Source organism: Rattus rattus, chromosome 14 (assembly GCF_011064425.1).
Source record: "Rattus rattus isolate New Zealand chromosome 14, Rrattus_CSIRO_v1, whole genome shotgun sequence".
Lineage (NCBI taxonomy): Eukaryota > Metazoa > Chordata > Mammalia > Rodentia > Muridae > Rattus > Rattus rattus.
In genome coordinates this window covers 67,245,010-67,268,947 of record NC_046167.1, presented here as the reverse complement: position 1 = coordinate 67,268,947, position 23,938 = coordinate 67,245,010, and the positions used below count along the sequence as shown (strand labels likewise).

The following is a 23,938-nucleotide window of genomic DNA, read 5'->3' as shown; positions in this document are numbered from 1 at the left end:
ACATTGTACAAAGCCACACAGATTTGCCGAACAGGTCTGTAAAATTAATTATACTGTGAGTGCTTGGTAACCAATGAATTGTAAATTGTACATTATTAAAACAGCATCAGGGCTCTGACTGATCTATTATTCTTTGGGGGAAATGAATGAAGACAAGCGCTTTCTACATTTTAGAGGTCTTTCTTGCCACCACCCAGCAGGTGCAGGGAGCAAACGGCGTGCCTTTCTGTTTTGTTTTGTTTGGTTGGTACGTCGAATTAAATAGAAAGTGTATTATTTCCTTCCATTATTAAATTGTCATACATGTTCCCACGTGTCTGCTCCTAGCATCGAATGTGGTAGTGGACATTCAATGAATGATATTCTATGATAACTGTGAGAATGTGCATCTGTACATGATCATCCAACAAGGCAGTGTCTCGTCGACCAAATGTGAGCTGGAGACAAACGAGAACGAGATGACATGGCATCATAATAAAACAAATCATGTTGATACAGTGCTTCTCAGAAAAAAAAAAAACAACCTCTGGAAGAATTCAAGATAAACAGAAACATAAAAAAAAAAAAAGTCAGTTGAATATGCACCAGGGGCCTTGTGGCTTCAGCTAATAAAGAAGAATCTGGAAGAAATTGTTTTTCCTGTCTCTTCTAGATTCAACAAGAGTCCTCTTGGGGGCTGCTGGGAAGCCACGCTTTTTCCTGAATGATCTCCCCTGTGCAGAATTTCTCAGCGTCTTTCCACCTGCCACAATGATTCCTTCCAGGCCCATCACACCCTTCTCCATGGAAACTTCTCTCTGTAATTGACCGAGCCTGCAGCCCTGAGACTGAAACTGCCAGTCTGCCATGCAGAATTGCTCTTGCAAGCAGGCCTGCTAGCTGGGAGAATCCTGACAGGTACTAGGCAAACCACACAACAGCATACCGCTAAGATAGACAGTTAACCCGTCCTCCTCACAAGGAGGAATAGCGTGCCTCAGGACTCGGCTATTTTTGAATGCTGGGTAGGACCAGCTATATAGTCTGCAGGGGCCATGCGAAAAAGGAATGATGGGCTCATTGCTCACAGACTGCCAAGAATTTCAAGACAGCCACAGCAAAGCAGCCAACTGAGTGTGCGTCCTATTGAGCTGTAGAGAGAGGGTGTACAGTCAGGAAGCCAGCCACATTGATGCACAAGACGTTGTAAGGATGTCTGTATTTTTAGTTCCCTTTAATCTTCCAGTGGTCTTGATTGGGCTAACAGAAAATTCTAGCATTTCCCTTGTCAGGATAACAGTGTCACCCGCTAGCTCTTTTTCCAACCAAGAAGTGTGCACTGAGACGGTCATCTCTTCATCGCCACAGGAAGGGGGTGGCTGTTTTTCTCTTCCTGATGGCTATAGGGACAGGCTGAAGGAGACACTGCCACAGAGAAATTGAAAATCAAGTTTCGGAGAGGGTTTATTCTTAAGCATCCTCTCTGGAGTTAAAGGGAGGATGGGGGCAAGTGAGAGATACCGTGAAGGGGGGCAATACTTGGCATGTAAATAAATAAAAAAATTTTAAAAGGAGACATGGTCCTCTCTTGATTTTCCTAGCAATGCATGGTTACCATTTCCTTGCTCTCTAAATCCTAGGAAACGGATGGGTGAGGGTGACAATCATCTGTCATATTTGTCTCCCAGGGGTATTCTTTTTTCCTGTTCCATGGATTCCTTTGGTATAAGGAAGTCATAGAAATGAGTGGGGGGGGTGCATGAAGGAAGAGGGGACAGTTATAATCTGGGGGAAGGAGCTCTGGGAGAGCTGGTGGAGAGAGGAGAGGGCTCATGAGAGCTACGCTGCTGGGCTTTTCATAAGGTCCCTCAACGTCTCTGAGATCCCCCGTTAACCCTGTGAGCGTCTCAGTCCACTTCTGTCATGGAAGGACAAATAGTACCATTTGGAAAGGCTTTGAAGTGTATTGTAGTGTGCCTACTCTTTTAGGATCCTGGTCACTGGGACTGTATGTAGGCATTTAAGGGAAAAGTAGATCAGGCTTGAGGCCATGGTCTTCTGGGTGATGAAGAAGTTAGGCAAGGAAAGAATGTATCCCTAGTAGCCATGGAAGAGAAACAAGTCAAATAGATGATCTTTGGTGGATGGATGGAGAGCTACAATGTGTCCTGCATGTGTATTTGAATGTATAGATCAGAATAATATTCAGTCTTTAAAACAAATAAGATAGAAGGAAATTCTTCCTTTGTGAGAGTATGACCACGTGGACGCTGCGATTAGTGGAATGAGCCATGAATGGGAAAGCATTTGCACGTGGAGTTTTAAAAGCTAAAATTCATAAAAATGGGGCTTGCAACTGTTATTTTGCTTAAAACGATGATCTCTAGTGCCACACGTTTTCCTGCGAACAACTTAATTTTGTTCCTCTTTCTGGTCAAATAAACTTCATTGTATAGATGTATACTTTATTTTCTGTATCCAGAAACATGACCAGCCTTCATTGGTCAAAGAGCCTGAAGTTTCCGTTTTGTGGGGCAGGAGGTTCCGGGTACCTAATGTGCCCACGGTGACCGTGTTCGTGGGACTGCAAATAGACTATTGTGTTTGGGATTGCTGCTCAGACCTGTACACCATCCCGTTCCCAAAACAATCTGGGCTGTGGATCCCAACTGGAGCTCTTCAGAGCTCTGTGCCTTTTGGTAGGAACAAGAGTGACACAAGAGTGAGCAAAATGGAACCTTGTTAGAAAACAAACCTGGAATTGGTATTACAAGGCCGGATGGCAGTCTTCTTCATACAACCTGGGTGTGAGACACGCACACACACACACACACACACACACACACACACACACACACACACACGCTCGCGCGCTCACACCACAGACACATTTACACCTATGTACACTTAGCCCCCACATCTCACACACACTGCATATAGACATACTTAACACACACACACATACACACACACACACCACACACCAACCTCATTCCCACACCACACTCGCCAGCCACACCCCCCAACAGACACATCCACATCTATGTACACACGGTACACACCATCACACACACAAAAATATTTACACCCCATCCTCACATAGACAACACACACACCATACATAAACACAAACTACACCCAGACACCACCACCACATGCCCTAATAGACACACACACACACACACACACACACACACACACACACACACACACACACACACACAGCTTAATTGTGGAGATCACCTCATGATATGTAGAGAATCAAGCTGCATTCCTCGAATGTATCATTTGTCAATTGTATGTCAATACGACAGAAAAAAAGAAAAGGATGCCTTGTGTCTTCTGAGTCCTTTACTGCTTTAGAGAATAGGTTTGACTTTCACTTCACGTGATGAAGAAGGCCCCACTCAAAGGGAATGTTCTAGCACATTCCAGCTTGAACTGGATAAGGGGGAGCTGTCTCACAGGGGGAAAGACCTCGGGCAACAGGCCCTATTTCTGCGTGCAGTATGCTCTAAAATTCAAAAGAGGGCAGCAGATAACCTACACACACCGCCTGGAGGACCCAGCAAGTGTGTCACCTGAGGAATACCAGCGCGGGGAGTCGGGGTCGTTTTCAAAACTCATGGAATCCTGGTGTTCACCCTGTCAGAAATTTGTTTCCTGTCCCACGTGCTTGAAAAGCAGGTAGGTGATTCATGGGATTGAAAGGAGCGAGTGAAGCCACTGTCCTGGCTGACTCCTCCTACCCGCCCCCCACCCCCAACCTGTAGAAAGCCCGTGCTGACCCCAAAGGCAGCTCTAGTCAGGGGCGAAGCCGGCCCGGCTGCCTCTGCTGTTCCGTGATTGCTTCTGCGGGGTCTCCACAGGGAACAGAGCCCCTAACAGAGTCTGTTCTTGGCAGAGGCTTCTTCCCCAGTAAGATCCGCCCGAGGGAGAAAATCCCGGAGAGTCAGCGCACTTCCAGGAGAGAGTTTGGGACAGGAAGGACATGCCCAGTGTCCCCGGGGCTGGGCTTTTAAAGAGACTGAGATGGCATAGGAAAGACTGGGAAGAGGCCTCTGAGGCCTCAAGTTAAAAACACAGTCTTTAATTGTTATTGTTGGCTGTTTTTGTTTTTGTTTTTCGAGACAGTGTTTCCCTGTGTAGCCCTGGCTGTCCTAGAGATTCGCCTGCCTCTGCCTCTCCAATGCTAGGAGCGAAGGTGTGGGCCACCATGTCCTGCCTGAACATACACTCTTAGCCCAGACCTGTGGAGTCATCTCCGCACCACTAGGACCTCTGTCTAACGCAGTTCCCGGAGGGAGGTGACTTTGGGAGTAGATCAGATGCAGCCCCTCCTTAAGCAGGTGAGAAAGAGTGATCAAAACGGAATCCTACAGTCCAGACAAATCTGTGAAAGGCTGTGAAAGGCTCCTGAGGTCTTCTGAACTTGGTGGTGATGGTGGGGTTTCGTTGTTGTTGTTTTTCTTTTTTCTTTTCTTTTCTTTTTAATTCTGCCTAGTGCTGAACTCCTGTTTTCTCCCACTCGGAGTACAATAGAAACACCTCAACTCAGAAAAGATCAGACTACTTAACAGGCAGTTTAAATGCCGCCTTTGAAAGTTGGACTCTATATGTATTTTTAACGGATTTTTCACTTTATTTCTTGATAAATAATTGAAATTTGTTAAAAATTTCATCAACAAGGTAAATTAGAACCGTGGAGAGTTCTGATCACAAAGTAGGAAAATATGCTTGTGTTCTCTTTTTCTCTCTCTCTCTCTCTCTCTCTCTCTCTCTCTCTCTCTCTCTCTCTTTCTCCCTCCTTTCGATAACCTCAGAGTAACTGTAGTAGCAAACTCTATAGCAAGGTTAGATTTTGTTCAGTCTAGTTACACACCTGACACTGCCCAGAAGATTTCGGGACGCCCACCTTAAAGTCCTATGCCGATTTGATAGCCAACAGTCACTCTGGAGCAGAACTAATCTGCCACTTCATAGGCACTGAAGAACCAAGGGTTCTTTCTCTTTGTATCTGTGATAATGAAATCTGGACTTGGCAAGGACACAGGTCCACAAGGGCAGGCTTAGTCTCTGAAGTGCTGAGGCAGGGGGATGGCACTGTGTGGGTGTCTCACATGGCAGGAAACTGGAAGTCCAAGCTGACCAGCAAATTGGTGGGATCTGAGGGGTGATAAGTACCTCAAGGTTGACTTGTGCAATGGTTATACAGTCTTTTACCCCCACCCCCACACCAAAACAAAACAAAACAAACAACAACAAAAACAGCACAGAGCGCTGTGACCACCTCCTCAGGAGCAGCCTTCCGTCTCTAGAGTTGCTATTGTTCAAAACAGTGTCATTCTCTTGGGGCAGAGCCCTTCGTAAGGGTGAAGGGAATGGTTGGTTTGTATGGTAGGGAAAGGTTCTCTCAGAAAAAAGAATATATAATATAACAGCACAAATAAGCATTTTTAAAAGGAGAGAGGAGGGAGGGAGAGAAAAATTAGGGAAGAAAGGAAAAAGAATGAGAATGAATTCCAATAGTGTAAATGTATTTTTTTTTTAAGTTAAAGGTTTTTCTATGGAGGATGGGAGGCCTGAGCTCTGAAAGAAATACTTTTAGATTTATTTTATTTTATGCATATGGGTGCTTTGCCTGAATGTCTGTCTGTCTGTGCAGAGCCTGCCTGGTGCCCTTGGAGGTCAGAAGAAGGTGATGGCTGTCCTGTTCTAGGCTTGAGTTATTCCATAGGTTCCCCCTTACAAAAGGCACATCCTAAAGTTTCACAGCGGATCCCTAACTATTGACACCCATCTCTGTTGAAATTTACTACACCCGAGGACACATAAATGTAATTTTCAACATCAGTTCTAAGAGATAGGTTTTCCTCAGCCCTGAAGAACACAGAGCTTTGGATGCTATTTTCAACTTTAGCCTGTTAATTCTGCTTTTGATTTTGAGATGGGGGTGGGGGTGGGTCTCACCTAGTTCCACCACGGTCATGAACTTGCTGAGGCTGGTCTTGAACCCCTGGAGATGATCCGTCTGTTTCCCAAGCACTGGTATCACAGGTGTGCGTCCTCACTCCCGCTCCTGCTCCGTTTTCTCAGCTGTAAGGTGGCACGGCACTCTAGGTTTGTCTTTGTCTTTCCACGCTGCTTCTCCACCGGGAGAATGTAAATAGAGTAGTCACCGTGCCAGTTATGAGCGTTTAGCCACACATCAGGAAACAAAACCTAGGTAAGTGCTCAGCCTGGCCTTCCAGAGCAAAATCAACAGACACAGCCCCCTCCCCACAACTACAAGGAAGCTTGAAGAAAGCAGGGCTTCATAGTTTTCCCCGTACAGCATTTCTGTCTTACCGGAACCCTTTGTGTTAACTTTCTTCAAATCTGTCTTGTCCAGAGCGTTTAAGATATTGGGATCGGTGCACAGAGCATCATGGCTCTTCTGGAGCGTAGAAAAGGAACCATGAAAGGTCTGCATCAAGAAGGCTGAACTCCCTCAAGTGTGTATGCTCACTGTGGAAACCACTGGTGTGCCTATCTAGTGACCGTGTCCTACACACCCATGTCTTCTATTTCTACTTATGCCTAACTTCCCACTGGGCAAGGGCAGGCACACTCGGGTCCTTCCCTGCTCTGTCCATCAAACTTCCAGGAGATTTGGTGACAGTGATAACACATCCCAACTCTGTACATGGCTAGCGTGTTAGTATGCAGTAGTCCCGTGTTAGGTAGTAGTAAGGCTAACACAGTAGTTTTGGTAGACCCACTTAGCCAGTGTTTCCATGCTGGGTTCTAGGCAATGTCTTAGGATGAGTCGATATAGGAAAGGCAATAAGTTTTTTTTTCTGAATACGTTTTCCAGAAGAGTGTCATCACTATTAGGACCTGGTTGTTTATGCTGCCTGCATGGCTACCGTGTAAACACAATGAGAGATGGTAATAACTTGGAAAGATGTACGTAGGAGAGGGTGGTGTTTTTTTGCCTATCCTTTTGCATCTTCCTTGGCAAGTGGTATGATTTAGTGTGAAAATATAGGAGGCTATTATGATCACTTCCACTCAGAGAAAGACCAGATAAAAACCAAGGCTACAAAGAAACCAGCATTTGATACTTGACCTGTCCCTGGGTCCCATCCAGAGACTCCCTTGGAAGGGAGACAACTCATTTGTGAAAGGACTTTCTGCATCAGCTCCCAGACCCGAGTTCAGATCCCCAAAAGGCTTCGAGGAAAGACCAGGCAAGGCAGCTTGGGCTCGCAAAGTAGAGACCAGTAGATCTCTGGTGTTTCTTGACAAACTAATCTATTCAGCCAGTCAGCTTCCACATTCATTGAGAGACCATTGACATACCTCATGCTGAATTCTGGCCTCTGTGTGTGTACATACCTTACACATGTCAAGGCCCCCTTGGTGGCTCTTGATCCTTGTGGAGAGCTTTACCTCTGCTCACTTTTCTTCTTTTGTTTTGTTTGTTTGTTTTGCTTTTGAAACAGGCCCTCTTTGCAAGCCCTGGCTGTCCTAGAACTCACTCTATAAACCAGGCGGGCCTCCACCTTACTGAGATCTGCCTACCTCTTTCTCCTTAACGCTGGGATCAGAGGCACACATTCTGCTGCAGGAGAAGTGGGAGGGAGAGAGATGGGGTGGGGGGTTTCCCTCTGCCTACAGCTTCCAATCCATCCACATCCAGTCACTTGTCATTTGTCCCCCTTGCCCTGCAGTTTCAGCCCAGGCTCCGACTGACACTGACTACTTACCCTAACATGAATCAATGAAGCCTCCTTTTCTACCGAGGGTACAGGATCTGCTCTTCCCCGAGTCTTCCCTTCTCGGTGTCTCCTCCCAACCCTCTGCCTGCGGCTGACCGCACTCCTTCATTTTCAAGAACACACGGCTTATCTATCTTCCATGTTGGAGGCAGCCAAAAGGCTTTTAGATAATGAAAAATCTCTCCTCTGCAGCTTTGAGCTGCAAAGAATTTGCTAGACTTGCTGGTACAGAGCTAACACTCGTGCCCCGCAGTCCTCGGAAGGCCAGGGGTCTTACCATCTACATGGTCATGAAATAATGACAATACGGACCGAGACGTAGTCGCTAAATGGTGGGGTGAAGAAAAAAATCCTTTTCCAAATGTGGCAGCAGCTGAATCTTGATAGTTGGGAGTTTAATATCCAGGACTGGGAGTTGGAGATTGGGGGTCCAGGCAGGGGTAAGACGGTGTGGGAATAAAGGAAACAAAAGAGCATCCGTAGACAGGTCAGGTTGACTTAGCTGGTTGGCTAGCGGGGTAGATGTCTTTTGCCCCCCACCCTCACAGTACAGAAGATACATCCCAGGTGAATCTTTTCCTGGTCTAATCTCCCTGTAACACTCAGGGATCTGTCATACTCTGTCAAGACTCGGAAGGAAAGCTGAATTAACACATACAGGATAAAATCCTTACATAAAATCTGTGTGCAATGAAGTAAGGACTGGAGGACAGAAAGGACTGATGGGAATCACCACTACCACCACCATCACACTTGAGACAGGCTCTCATGTCTCCCAGGCTGGCTTTGAACTCACTACGTTGATCCTTGAACTGCAGATCCTCCTGGTTCTACCTCCCAAGTGCTTGGATTGTAAACATGAGCCCTTATACCCAGTTTACCGGGTGCTGAAGTTTATGTGGTAAATTCAACTCAGGGCTTCCGGTGTGCTGGATAGGCACTCTACCAATCGAATTATATTCCCGGCATGGAAATGACTCATTTAGTGCCTAGATGATCAGCTAAGCTGATGCAGGAAACTGGACATTCCTCCATAGGAAGAGAGGGTGACAAGTTATACAGAAGAGAGAGGGAGAGAGAAGGGGGAAGAGAGAAGGAAGACCCTGCCTGTAGCTTCCAACTCATCCGCAGGCCACCCGTGAATGGTTAGATTCATATGTGGGGGAGCAAAGAGGGAAAGAGATGGGGCAGAGTTCAGGAGATGGCGCTGCAGAGATGGCTCAGGGGATGAGATCACTGGCTGATCTTCCAGAAGACCCAGCTTCTGTTCCCAACACCAGCATGGAATTCATGGTCATTTGTAACTCCAGTTCCAGGAGACATGACACCATTGGGTGGGGGTGGGGGTGGGGGTGGGGTCCAGGACAATGGCATGCAAGTGGTCCACAGATACGCATGTAGACAAAACACCCATGCACAAAAATTTAAAATAGTGAGCTCAGGGAGTAATACTGAATCCCGATGTGAATGGGGGTAGCAGAGGTGACCCAGGGACATCAACTTCAGGGGCCATGTTTATGATGGAGTCAAGAGGCACAATTGAGTGCTTTTCTCAGATTTCTGACCCATAAAGAAGTTCCACCAATCAAGATAAAGAATCTCAAAGAAGAGCAAGTCTGGGGAAGACCATGTCAAATCTATTGCTTCTCAGAGGCAGGACAGACAGACCAGAGGACAGCTGATGCAGTGGTTTGAAGCTCAGGTGGAAGGGAAAAAGGATTGAGTGAGTGGGACTCCTCTGAGGGAGAAGCTGTTTGAACAAGACACTGTTCATTCCACCAAACACTTTTCAAGCTACCATGGGGTGTAGGAAGGAATAGAGTTTTCAACCTTAGAGAGCATCCTCTGTTTTAAATACAGCCAGCCTCAGTGGTGAGTGAGTCTTTGTGTTCCTTGAGTTGCTGTTTCCCGGACTTTCTCTGATGATACAAACCAGGGCATCTAACTTCCTTTTATCTTTCTTGAGATCACTTACAAGGTTCAAACAGCATCCTAGGATTTTCTAAAAGTAATTGATTTACCTGGGTTTGGGGGGGGGTTGTTTTTAATCCTGCCTTGTGCTTAAATATGGAATGCTGGGTGAGAGCTGTCCAAGAGAGACTCACAATCCAGGAGAGTATGAATCACTTTGCTCTGGTGTGCATGCAAGGCCACTGGTAAGGTGGTCCAGACCCAAGTTTTAGTACTTAACAGAGTTATTTAGAAATAACAGGGATAAGATGTAAACTTGACCGCAAACACACCAGGAAAAACTCACTCTCAAGATTTTGAGTGGGCCCAAGTGAATCCTCTGAGACCCAAGGTTGTCCCCCTTCAATAAATTGGTTCCCATTTGTAAATAGTGTCTCTGTCATTGAACATAGGCACTGAATCTTGTTTCAGGTACAGCTGGGTGTAAAATCAGTTTTACAGTCCTGGGGGCAGTGGTTCTAATGAATGAACCTGCTACTTTAGCAGAACATCATGGCTTATAATGTTAGAAGCCAGGTGGGTCTGAAGCCTACTGAGGACAGCCCTATTAAGATTCGCTCAGAAGCTGAAAATTAATTTCCCGGACTTAACAACAGTAGCAGCGGGAAGGCTTGGACTCCTCATAAGCCTGGAGGGTAGGAGCTTGGCCCTGTGGAGAGCCAAAGGCTATGTGGGCTGATTAACATGTATATAATTAATATGTGCCCGCTAGAAAGGAAGAGGCAGTTTGATTCGACTCTGCACTTCTCCAAAATAATTTGTGTGACCCTTATGTACTTTCCTTCCTTCCTTTTTCTTTCTTTCTTTCTGGAGCTAGTCTTTGGGTAGCACTGTCTTCGGGTTTAGGATCTCTGATTCCTGTCAGAACAGACACTATCTAGTAGAGAAGCTACCCGATTCTGACCAGGTTTTCTTCTCACTCACATCTCCCCTTTTAAAGCCACACTTTTCACCCCATGGTAAGGAACACAGTAAACAATTGAGGCGATCCACCAAGAGACCTGTTCCTGATCATGAAAAAAATTGCATAACTCGGTACAAGTCAATTAAAACCACGGACTTCAGATCCTTTTTCTCAGTGAAGATTGATTTATTAGTACAGAAGGTACCTAATACAACAGGCGGGGGGCGGGGAATTGAATCAATTTTTTTTTAAAGTTTTAAAAATGCCGTTAAAGTTGACAATGAACTTGCGTAGGAATTATACAATACCCAAAGTCAGTTTTTTCAAAGGAAAAGGTATATATTGTTTTATCATAAGATGTCTGAGATGCCAGGATTTTGTAACAACTTGAGGAATAACATCCACAGTGGGGGATATTTCTTTTCCTTCCAGGGTTTAAAAATGAACCTTACTCTTTGGTTTTTTTCCTATACAATGAAACTCTACAAATTACCCAAACCAGGCCAGGGCCTTTTCTTTTATTAAGCTAAATATTTGCATAAGTAAAACAATCTGGATAAAAGACTTAAAATGTTTTTTATTATCTGGTTGCTGGTTAGGACAAAGACAATATATTCATAGAATGTGGCATCTTCTACAACTGCACAGGATGCTTGGTTTTTGTCATTTAATCAGAGTGGTTGTATTTCTTTAGAGATGTCAAATGCTGCTTCAGTGGGCCAAGGAAAAAATAATCAGCTCTCAAGAACAGGATCTCCGTTATTTCTTTCAGTGGGTTTTTGTGTATGCTCAAATATAAATCTATACGCCAATATCTCTCTTCTAACAGCAGAAACATGCAAACTTTTTCTTTTTAAGATTCAGAGTCCAAGCAATGCAGTTTTAAACTCTGTCTAACAGCTTAGGTAGGGTTCAGCAGTCAGGCACAAGTGCACAGTCCCAGGGAAGGACACACACGTGACACATCCCTCTGAAATTAAACTGCCAAAGAAAAGGAGGAACTGTGCCCTTTCTAATAACAAAGAATGCAGTCCTTAGAATTCTTGAGATCCGGAATTCCACCAGTAGTCTGGCGCTTTCTTCCTGATGTATGAGAAGTATGAGCGATGTAAAGCAACCAAGCACAAACCTCATCCAAAGGCAGCCCTTGGACTTTTATAAGGTTCAACACCAAAATTCTAAACATACCGGAGACCAGGGAAGGAGCTAAGGGGCAAGCCCTGGGGACAGGATGGCACAGGTTTTACCCAAACCCTCAATCAATTTTTAACCTCTCATTCATTTTGACCCTTTCTGCTGAGGTATCCCCTAGCTGACAACTAGGAACTATGACATTTCAGATCCCCATAAATATTTGACTTCGACTTCCTAAAAAGTCCCTTGGGTCTATAATACTTTTATTCTTGTATAATCTGAAACAAATCCTTTACCTTTTAAAAATCAAACAGAGCACGTTTACACACACTTCACTATTTACAAAGCACCCAATTAAATCCTACTTAATTCTCCCACTCTTAAAAATTCCATCTAACTGGTATGTAAAATACCCATTACATTATATGTGTGATATTCATAAACCCTGGAGTTCGCAGCTCGCCTAGAATGTATGATTCTCCCGGAAGGGAAGAAGGGGCCTTAGTCAATTCTATAGCGTTAAGAAATCACATCAGAAGTCACAGTACAAGACAGATAAATCTACTTTTAATTTTCACATGTAAAAGTTACACAGCACATGGGATTGGACAGTGGCTTAGTGGTGACTGGCATCACTATAGTGAAAATCATTTTTATAGAAAAATAATCTAGATGCGGTCATCAGAATTTTTGGTCTACGTTAAGTTAACTGTTTGAAGATCGACTTTTATCCCTGCTTGAAGGATTTTCCAGTATGGTTTTGCTTTTTCTTTTCTTTTTTTTCTCCTACTTGATGCCTATTAATATTCTTTGGAGGGAGGAGGGCAGAAAATGTCCGTTTCCAAGAGTTTGTCCTTTGGTAGCAAGCAGAGAACATTTTTCATTTCTATGATTTAAATAATCTGTACAGATAGGAAACTTCATGACATTACGCTTTAGTGTAAAATGAAGGACGAACATTTTCACTTTGAAAAGACAGCAGTTCTGTAGACTCCTTAAAGGTCCAAGTATTTCTCCATCCTATATGCAAATTCACTCAATCTATTTTTGACCTCAGTTCAAAAAGGAAAAAAAAAAAAAACCTCACACACTTAATTCTTTATATATTACACTATAAAACCCTGTACTTAAAACCGGATAAGGTATGTTTTCCACATGTACACTTCAAATACAAAGGTTCCCATCTAGGTCAGGAAAGCACATTTGAAAGGACTCATAACGGGTTTATTTCGTGATTGAACATCTCATGCAATCATGCAAACCAGTACCAGAGAGCTGTTACTTCTGAGCCTCAGATACTAGATACCGGGCAAAACAACAAAACAAATCAAACAGCTTGGCCAAACAGAAAACATCCAGATAGATATTAAGAGCTCTGCCATGGAGCTGAAAAATAATTTTCCAAAAGAAATATTCCCATAGATTTAAAAAAACACACACATAATATTTACAAAAAATATTTAATTAAAAATATCTTATAATTACAGTAGTCTATTAAAGCGCATATACTTTCTCACACTTATAGAACATCTCTATATATACAGGGTATGAAATGTCACTCACTTATCTGTACAATATGTAACATTCTTGCAGAGAAAAAGTTCCCCGCCCTGTTATAATCATCTATTTTAAACAACAGATGTAAAACAACGTCGCCAATGCTCTGGTATATTAGTAAAGCTTCAGAAACAAAAACAGTTCGCTCGTCACAACGTAACCTCTAAAGTTGGATTCACTACTGCTCTTCCGCTTGTCACACGTAAGCTTCAAAGTTTAACTGCATCTCCAAAAGGGTGATAAAAATAACCACAGAAATGTACAATTCACAGCGGTTATAAAAGAAAAAAAAAAACTAAAAGAGAATACGTACGGTGAATGCTTGTGAACGTGCAAAAAAGTAAAAGTGAATTTAAGTTTTATTATTTTTCCCCTTCTTTCTCTCTCTCTTGGAATGACAAGCCGAGACAACGTTTCTAGATTTGCTGAAGATTTTTTTTTTCCCCTTTCCTCTGGTGGCTTTTTTCTCTTAATTTCTGCTCTGGCCCTCCCTTTCTAGGGCTCCTGGCTCGCTGGTGCTCAGGCGGCCGCACACCTGTGGAAGAGGAATGAATAGAGGGGGTGTGTGAACCTTCTCGCTGCAGACTAACTGGCGCCACCGACCAAACTCAAGACGTGCATGATCAACAACCCAAAACAAACCGCCGGGTCAGGCAACACCCGCAGCCCGCAGCTCAGCCAAGCGCCCGGGAGGCAAATGCGGGCTGGAGAAAGCTAATGGACCCGTTCGGGGAGCTCTACCCGCATCCCTCTTTGTGGATGTCAGGCCGCTCAGCTGGGGATGAAGGGTAGGGAGGAGGGTTGGGAGATCTCGGGACACTGGGATAGTTTCCACCATCACGAGGATGTCCTCAGAGGTAGAGGAGACCAGCAGAGCCTGTCGGTCACAGGCAGAGGAACGCGGGCGGCGGGGACCGCAGCTGATGAGCTCAGCTCCGCACAGTGTGATTCCCGAGTTGGAAAGCAAAGTGGACTGACTGCCTTGCAGAGCTGTGGGTGTCCACGGGGGTTTTACGCTTCGAAATGCTAGGGGACAAAGATCGCAGCGGTGCCTGGCACCGGCAACCCCTGCGGAGGTGCGACCCCGGTGGTCCACTACCCAGTTGGGGACCTGAGCGCTCACCTGGCCAACGCGGCTCAGCGGCAGAGAATGCTGTCGCCCTGCTTGTTCACGGCGCCGGCCTGGAACGGCAACCCAACACCAAGGGAAAGGTTAGAGTGCTCAGACAACACAGTCGCCACCACCCGGGAGACGTCCAGGGGAACTAGGCAGCGAGCAGAGTCGCCACCCCAGCCCGAAGCTGGGGAAGCCCCCCTGTGATGCAAGGGACACTCCGGAGACGCTAGGCTCCGAGTCCCAACCGCTTTCGGCACTGGGACCAGCGATCACCAAGCCCAGCAGGCGGCTCCCGGTTGAGACCCGAGAAGCCGCTGTCATTCCCTGAGAGGAGGAAGACCACCCATATCTCGCCGCCCCGCCACCTCCCCCTCGATGCCCAGGGCGCCCGCCGAGGCTTCTCACCGGGTCAGTGTTGAGCGCGGTAAGCGGGGTCCGCGGCGGCGCGACCGGGCAAGCCCCAGCCGAGTGGAGCGGTGGCGCGGGCGGTGGCGGCTGTCTCAGCAGAGCAGGGTGCGTCTCCAGCGCCAGCTGCAGGTCCAGGATGTAGTCGATAACGTGCTGCAGGATCTCCACTTTGCTGACTTTCTTGTTGGGCGGGATGGTGGGCACGAGCCTCCGCAGGCGACTGTAGCAGTCGTTCATATCGCACTGCAGGCACAGTGCCGGCTCGTCGGCCGCCGCCTCGGCCGCCTTGCAGCGCGCTGCCGCCGCCGCCGCCGCGGCGGCTGCCGAGCCACCCAGGCTATGGCCATGCTCCGCCAGGCAACGTAGCGCCAGCTCCCCGCCGCCGCAGCCCGACGGCGCCTTGCGGCCAGAGGGGCGCACCGGGCTCACCGCCTTCATCGCGCGCTTCCTGCGCCCAAGGACCCGCTGGGGGACAAGCGGTAGAGCGAGCTCCCGGTCCCCGCCCGCGATACGCTTTGCTCCCCTCGCCTGCGCGCCCGGCGCTCGCAGCACCCGGCGGTTCCAAGCTCCAGAAATCGACCGGAGGGGCTGCTCGGGGTTTGGGCAAGGGGATCTCAGTTTTTAGTGAGCGACACTCGGCCCGAAGCAAAAGACAAGAAAAATGAAAAGCCGGGTAAGAGAAAAACAAAGTAGCCCACCCTGGTCCCTGAGCCGTTCTCTTTCGAGCTCCGACTAAGGTGGATCGCTGCCCCCGAGCTCCCTTAGCCGGTGACTGGCCCCCCTCAAAGTAACGACTTCCAACCGCGCCTCCCAGCTCAACAGCGTCGCCAGGCTCCCGGCGCAGCAGTATTTGTAGAGCCGCGCGCCTCGGGGGCGGGGCCAGCGCGCAGGCCGGGTCGCCACGAGAACCGGACGCGGGCGAGCTGGGCGCGCGGGCCGTGGCGCGGAGGGAGGTGGCGAGGGCGGGGCGCTGGGCAACCGGAGTGCGGGGATGGGCGGGGGGTCGGGAGTGACCAGCCAATCAGGAGGACAGTGCCACCTCGGGGAATGACGCTTGGGCCAATGGGAAGGACACTCCATTCCGTCAACGCTGTGGGAGGGGGATCTGAGAAAATGAGAGCTGGGTGGGAGTCGGGCCAGGATGGAGAGTGCCCGAGGGAGGGGAAGAGAGAGAGAGAAGTTCCTAGGAAGAACTAGGGGAATGTGCTGGCTGGAATGCGTTCTCCATGGGCCTAAGCTGCTGAGGGACTCTGCGCCTTGTTTGTGGGTCTCCTGTCATTCTTCAAGGCGGGGAACTCAGTCCCCAGGCTATCAGTCCCCAAGATTCCAGCGCTTTCAGAAGGGCTGGCTTTCAAGAAGCACGTTGGTTCATTTGTCTATGTTATCCCCCTCAGCATCATCATTCATCATTGCACAATTGCGGAGCCCTTATGATGGAATGAAAAGGGGTAGCCTTCCCTGTATGTGTGCATGCATATATATGCTCGGTAAAGCCAAGTAAAAGAAAAATAGAGGAAAAGAATGCCGGATGCCAGATCTAATGCGGGATTTCTGAGGAAGGGGAAATACACATAAAACAAGATCCAAGATCGTGGTGGGTTTTTCTTGGACCTAGCCAGACGCCTAAGTGGGCTTAAGACACGAAATCCTTTGCGGGTGTTAAATTGGAGCAAGCAAAAATAAAAAATGCACGGACACGAAGTGTTTTAAATTCCACCATGACATATAATAGAAATCTGATTTATGTAAAATTCATACCTGTAACTTAATTTAAGCCATTAATGCACAGCTTCACATATTTCAGCGCACCTCGATTTGAATAAGGAGATAAGAATAGTCCAGAGGCTTCCCTGTATAGCTACAAAATATTAACATGCACATCTCCAGTCCCCCGGGCCCTGCTTAGGCCCCACCCTGCTACAAGGCCTGTTCCTTTAAGGGTGTGTGTGTGTGTGTGTGTGTGTGTGTGTGCTTTTTAGCAGAAAAACAGTCCTTCACGGGTTCAAAAATAAGTGTTGCTTGTGTGTCCTCTTCAAGAAAAAAAAATCAACCACGCTCTTTCAGATGGCAAAGGAGTACAAAACTCACGGCTCACAGGAAATGAATTTTGAGTGCTTCCCCCCTGCAAGCCCTCCCACCTTTAGCCACGCTTAGAGATGAATTAACCCGAGAATTTTCTTCCTTCCCATACATGGCACGGACTGGTGCCTTCATTTTCCCTGATCATTGAAAGAGATGTGGTCTTCGCGTCTTCAGGCCACCGGGGATGGGCTCCATGCTCCTCCCGCCTACTTCCCAGAACTCGGACACCCATACAAGGCAGCTGTTTGGTTTTGCCATGCGTGTGCATTGTGACTCTCTGGCCGCCACCGTTTCCCAGAGTGCACTCCTCCTTCCTGATGAAATGAGGAACAGACTATTAAATGTCAGTTTCGTAGACGGATATAACCATCTCCCCCTCTCTAAATCCTTAGAGGCCACTGTCCCTAATTATTGGGAACAAATGACAGTCTCCTTTGCTTTTGTGTGTCCAGTCTCCATCCAAACTTACTGAGAAAATTACAAATTGCTAAGTAGTACTCTCTTCCCAAGACTTAACACATTCTAACTATAAACCCAGACAGGGGAAAATACTGTGATTTTAGACAGGAAGTTGGGGGAGGCAGTCCTGGAGGGACTAGTATATTTGTTATCTGTTCTTATCACCACATTTGATACCAGAAATACATACATACATACACACACACATATACATACATACATACATACATACATACATACATACATACATGTATTTTATCACGTTTTAGGGAAACCCTCACTATGTCCAGAGCACATACAATCTATCGAAAGTTCATCTCGGCCAACCCTGTCCACACTAAGATTGAAGTTATAAATATGTGACAGACCTTCTTGGATTTGCTTTATCTCAGAGACCCACACCTCGCCTGTGCCAAACGTCACAGTTTCAGGGCTTGTGGCAGGACAGGGCTTAAATATAGAAGTGTCGGGTTACCACGTGGAGCAGGAGGTCAGAGAAATAGTCTTCACCAGATGATGAACACCTTGGAAAATGTGAATTCCCCCTCCCCTCCCAAACCCTGTCTATGGAGAAGGCGGGGGTTGGGGGGGCAGCTCTTGTATGCCTCCTTTGGAGGGGCAGAAGGCATGAAGAGAATAAAAAATTAAAGCGCTACATAAAACAGTAAACAATGGGATTGAGGAATATGATCTTGTGCTTTTGGGCCTATGAAACCAGAGCATACCAGAGTTCATGATACACACACACACACACACACACACACACACACACACACACGTATATTTAATTCTTAGACATAGATACTTAGATGACAGCAAAACTGAATTAAACAAAACTGAATTAAAACAAAACAAAACCTCTCTATGTTTGGCAATTACCAGAGTTTGAATTAACCTTTTAAGCTATGTTGCTTGGAGGAAGAACCACAGCTTGCCTGTACCCCTTCCTTTTACAGAAAAGGGTTTCACTCATTCCTGTAAAAGTGAGGTAGGCTTGCCCAAACTCACTGCCTTGGAAGCGCCAGAGACTCAGGGGAAATCTAGGAGTAAACAATTCATTGACTATCCGGGAGCGCTGGTGATCATGGACGTGTAGACACCCGCCCTCCAGATGAAGAGACCTGCCTTGCTGTCCTGAGGGACATTCTAAGTGTGCACCAGACCCTCGCCAAACACTAGATCTCCAGTGCCTCTGTGTTTAGAAGAGCACCCAAGTCTATTGTTCTCGTCAGCCTATAAGCCCTGGAGGACTCCTTCCTTCTTTCTCCAAGGCTTGTAAGGGACCAGCAGGTGGGCTCAGACACATAGTAACACACGTGTTCCCATGTCCTAGTTTCCTCTCGTTGTTAGAAGTGGTCACAGATAGGAGATACTGCATACTGTCAGAGCTCTGGGAACCATTTTGGAACATTATATGATCTCTCTGGATGGAATGTCCCTCACTTCAAGAGAAAGCTGGGGAATTTCACTTCAAGTTCAAAGCTGCTTCTGTCCTGCTCCTACAAGCTTACCTGAGCAGACTTGCTGACGTGCACCCAGGAAACACTGACAACTTCTTGGTGTGCCCAGTCTTAGAAAGGAGGACCTTGTTTATTGAACATAGCTGGGCAGAGGTGGCCATAAAAAAAAACCTTATTTGGGAAAGTTTTGAAGGGATTAGAAGTAGGTGAATTTCCAAAAGCATTTCTCATATTAAAGCCAGGGAAAAAAGGCGTGGGGGGGGGCAGGGAGGAGATTAAAATTTAGTGACGCCTGACAGCCCATAAATCAATTTAGGGCTCTCAGCTTAATACTTTCATATTATTGAATCCCTCTTTATAATACATACACTTCCGTACAAATATGTCCTGCGGTCTCTCTCTAAAACTGTATTAAGACGTGAGGACTTGGGACTGGCGAGATGGCTCAGTGGTTAAGAGCAATGACTGGGGTTGGGGATTTAGCTCAGTGGTAGAGCGCTTGCCTAGGAAGCGCAAGGCCCTGGGTTTGGTCCCCAGCTCCGGAAAAAAAAAAAAAAAAGTTAAAAAAGAGCAATGACTGCTCTTCCAGAGGTCCTGAGTTCAAATCCAAGCAACCACATGGTGGCTCACAACTATCTGTAATGAGATCTGATGCCCTCTCCTGGTGTGTGTGAAGACAGCTACAGTGTACTTACATATAATAAATAAATAAATATTAAAAAAAAAAAAAAGAAAGAAAGAAAGAAAAAAGAAAAAGACCTGAGGACTTTGTCTGGAATCTAACAAATGGACAGAGTGCGATTGCATTCTTAGTTTTGGGAAATATTTTCTCCTGACCTCTGGTTTGCGTTCTGTTCACATAGCGGTCTCTTTAAGAGATCGGTTGTTTATATTTTAATCTCAACAAGGTCAAGTTCGTCAATTTATCTTATCAGGGATCTAAGACATTTTTCCTAACCTAAAGTAAGGAAGATTTTTCTCTTACGTTTTTCTCTAAGTGTTCCACATTTTCAGGCAGGTCTGCTGAACTTTCACACACTAAGGTAGTTAGGATTGAGAGCCTCCCTCCACTTCCCCCACTTCCCCCCACCAGCTACAGCCCTCCTCTACTGCCCTCTTGAAATCCTTAGGCATGTTATTTATTTATTTACTTACTTACTTTTATTTTATTTCATTTTTTCGGAATTGAGGACCGAACCCAGGGCTTTGCGCTTGCTAGGCAAGCGCTCTACCACTGAGCTAACCCCCAACCCCACTTACTTTTATTTTTAAGACCAAGACTCATTTAGCTGAGGCTGGCCTCAAACTCACTGTGTGGCAGAGGCTAGACCTGAGCCCCCGATTCTCCCGTTAGGATTATAACTGTGCACCACCGTGATGGGCTGTTTTAGCAATATTTTAACAAGGGAAAGCAAGTGAATTTTCGCTCTGCCTTAGAGTCCACAAACCAGGTAATCATCGGTCATTGCTTCCCGCACCGTGTAAAAGTCTGCGACCTTTCTTTTTCACATGTGGTACAAGCTACTGACTGAGGTCAGCATTTTATATATTTTGGTTCAATTGTTCTTGATGAAGAGATCGTCCTTTGTTCCTGGCCTTGACACCTAGCCTTGAACCTCTGTCCCACTGACTTACTTGTTTTTATACCACAACCACATTGTCTTGATCAGGGTAGCTTTGACAAGCCTGGGAAGCCACTAGCGTTGGATCATGTGATCTGCACATGCATTTTGGGTTTTGGCTGTCCTGGCTGGGTACATTGCACTTCCTTGTGACTTTTAGAATTCGTTTGTGAAGTTCTTTCCAAAAGCGTTATATCAAGACCATACAAGGACTGAGAGTAACTCAGAGGTGGGTAGAACATTTGCCTCTCATGAATGACACAGACAGATCGCGCGCGCGTGCGCACACACACACACACTCGCATGAGCAAACACGTCATACCCAAGAAATGTAAAGTGCTCCTCAAAACTCAATAATATATATCTGCTAAGTGCTCGTGATTATGCAAAGAACTGGGACTGCCAGCCACTGCCGGTGGGAATGTGAAAGACCACGAAAAGACGAAGAGGTGGGAGAAGGGTGGGTATGGCCATCGTCTCCCTCACGTTGTACCATGCTTCGATGAGTCAGGGATCACAGCTCTAACCCAATGCTGGGAAGCTGCTCTCCCAAACAGGCGCAAGGCAGGTACTGACTGCTCTAACAGCTATCATGGCTGTCCATTGGCTCATCCTGCTCTAGCAGCTACCATGGCTGTCCATTGGCTCATCCTGCTCTAGCAGCTATCATGGCTGTCCATTGGCTCATCCTGCTCTAGCAGCTATCATGGCTGTCCATTGGCTCATCCTGCTCTAGCAGTTATCATGGTTGTCCATTGGCTCATCCCATCACTTGCTGTAAGTACATTATGCAAAAAACCCGCATCTCCTACGGTCTCTTCTGAGGTGACCCGATCATTTGAAAGGGCCTTTCCCTTGTGCCATTGCTAGAACCCTGCTCTGCCTCTGTGCTTGCCCCACCCGAGCTGTAGCCTCTGCCCGCTAGATTACCTCAAATTTGCAGCTGCTTTGGGGAAACGCCCAGTGGGGTGGGGAAGATAAGATTCAACATTGGTCCTTGTGAGGGATCGGGAAGATAAAAGAAAAGGGTTTGTCCAGCAAGATTGGTTACCTGAGATTGATCCCTGGAACCTACACTAAGAAGAAATTTGACTCCTAAATTTGTCCTCTTTGTGTATGCACACACACACACACACACACACACACACACACACACACACACACACAGAGGCTCCATCATTTCATATTGAGAGTATTTTGCCTGTGTTTTTCCTCCTATAACTTTTCCCTGGGAAGAAAGCTAATCCCTCAGCAGGATGGAGTACCTACTTTATGTCCCCGCAGCAAAAATTTCCAATGGGTACCATATTTTTTTCTCACTTAAAATTTATGATGTAATATGTGTAAGATCAGTTTCTTCACCTAAGAGCAAGAAGAGTCACAGGAGAAGACTTAAGATTTACTTCTCTGGAAGCTCCAGGAAAAGGCCAGTCAGTGAACAATTGGGATAACACAGTAAGATGCCCGTACACAAAGGGACACTCAATACCCACTAATGCCAAGGCCATCACTGGAAGGGGTTCATACTAAGGAAATGGCTATGAAGATGCCAAGGAGATCAAATACTTGCTTTAGCTCTTCACCGTCCTTCAGCAGAGCCGTTCGAGACAAGAATTATTACTATTACAGTTTAACTCCTCCCAGTGGATCTGGATCTGCGCCTGTCTGCTGCTTTCTTTCCTGATCCACTGATTAATGCTTGGGAAGCCATCAGCCAGAATGAAAGGCCTTTAATTCTATTTTCCTCTTTTCAAAAGAGAATAGAATAATTCCAGGCTGGAGAAACTCGTATTTAAAAGCACCTTTAACTACTCAGAGGGAAGAAAACACACCGCGTTTCACAGTAGGAGTGAGGCTCTCCTGCCCACGTTTACCTTGACAGAGAGAAAACACTTTTCCATTTTGTTGTCAAGGTTGCTAAGAACAGATGGAATGTTGAAGAAGGTCACATCTTTTCTCCCCTGGAGAGGAACGTGGAGGACATCTTTTTAGACACCCAAGTTGGTTGTCAGTGGGTGATAGGTAGACTTCGTACTCATAGCGGAAAATAACTGGGTACAGTCAATAAAAGGTACGAAAATTCACCCATACGTGAAACCAGCAGTGCGATTATTTTTCCCTACTAACAAAACCTGTGCAAGGAAACCCGAGAGAACTTACAGGTGAAGAACTGGGGGGCAAGGGGCTGGCATGCCTCGGAACTTCACTAATAATGGTGGCTCTCTATTAAACAGTCCAGGATGAGCAAACTATGCCTTCAGAGCAGTGCCGTAATTTTCCCTTCAGTAGAAATAGATCAGATGTATAGCGTTGTGCGGTGTTTTCAGTGAAAATGCCCCACATGGGCTCAGGCGTTGGAACACTTGGTGCCCAGTTGGTGGCGCTGTTTGGGGAGATGCAGCCTTGTGGAGGAACAACAAGCGACGCGTCTAGGACTGCGCCAGGGCGCTCTCTCCTGTCTCTCACCCCCTACCCACCCCCTCCACTACTGCCTGGCAGGCTGTCCATATTATTAAGCCTCTGACCCCCTGGAAACTGTCCTGCTCAGATGAAATGCCGTGATCAAAGGCAACTCATGGAAGCAAGGTTGTTTTGTCTTGTGATAAGGTTGTTTTGTCTTATGATTCCATAAAGATAGAGAACCCATCACAGCAGGAAAGACGGCAGGCATGGCCTGGGAGCAGGACCAGGAAGCTGAGAGATCACGCCTCAATCACAAACAGGAAGCAGGAAGGGGGGAAGTAGAGGGAGAGGAGAGAACAGGACAGGAAGTAGGGAGAGGCTATAAGCCCACCCCCACGCTTCCTCCAGCAAAGTTCTATCTCCTAAAGGTTCCCAACATCCCCAAACAGCACCACCACCAGGCAACCAAGTGTTAAAATACACGTAACTATGGGGGACATTCCCCATTCAGACTATTGGCTATGTAATCCTCTGTTTACATTGTTTTAAAAGTAAATAAGATGCGTGTTATTAGGGAAAAAATAGGACAATTACTGTGCCAACATGGCAAAAATGCCACATATGTCTCTATCAAGTACTGTGGATGGTAAGAGTAATTTGATATTGAAGACGTTTATTGAAATGTTTCTTCTGCTAATATCAATCACAGATCTCTTCCATTTTTTTTTTATCAGTAATCTATAACCTGCAATACACAAGAGGCTTTTGCTTCTTGGTGGATAGTTAAATGAATGATACTTGTAACCAGCATCGCCCCCTAACGTTTCTCCGAACTGTGAACTTTTCTCCGGGAACAAAGTTGAAAATAACACCTTCTTTCTCCAGCTTTGAGAGAGAGAGAGAGAGAGAGAGAGAGAGAGAGAGAGAGAGAGAGAGAGAGAGAGAGAGAGGCTCCTGACATGAAAGCAAAGGCCATTCACAAACTCCTGTGCAGGAATAACCTGCTTTGTTTAATTATGCAAACAATGATATGGTGCTTAAAACCTCCAGTTATGAACCCTACCAAATCTAGCTCTTCA

General features: G+C 46.3%; 1 protein-coding gene across 1 annotated transcript; it reads right to left on the bottom strand.

The window, feature by feature from the left end:
* Positions 1 to 12,290: 12,290 nt before the first annotated feature.
* Positions 12,291 to 15,711, bottom strand: Id4 (inhibitor of DNA binding 4, HLH protein). Its single transcript, XM_032884672.1, has 3 exons — positions 14,831 to 15,711; positions 14,432 to 14,490; positions 12,291 to 13,843 (listed from the first exon to the last, which is right to left on the bottom strand). The coding sequence occupies exons 1-2, from the start codon at positions 15,269 to 15,271 to the stop codon at positions 14,446 to 14,448; spliced, it is 486 nt and encodes a 161-aa protein (XP_032740563.1). The 5' UTR covers positions 15,272 to 15,711; the 3' UTR covers positions 12,291 to 13,843; positions 14,432 to 14,445.
* Positions 15,712 to 23,938: the final 8,227 nt, after the last annotated feature.

What these genes read in the sequence shown, in the direction of transcription:
- Id4 (XM_032884672.1), bottom strand. Translation starts at nt 15,271, where the DNA reads ATGAAGGCGGTGAGCCCGGTGCGCCCCTCTGGCCGCAAGGCGCCGTCG. An exon ending in CCGCGCTCAACACTGACCCG is followed by an intron (nt 14,491 to 14,830) that starts GTGAGAAGCCTC and finishes TTGCCGTTCCAG; the next exon opens with GCCGGCGCCGTGAACAAGCA.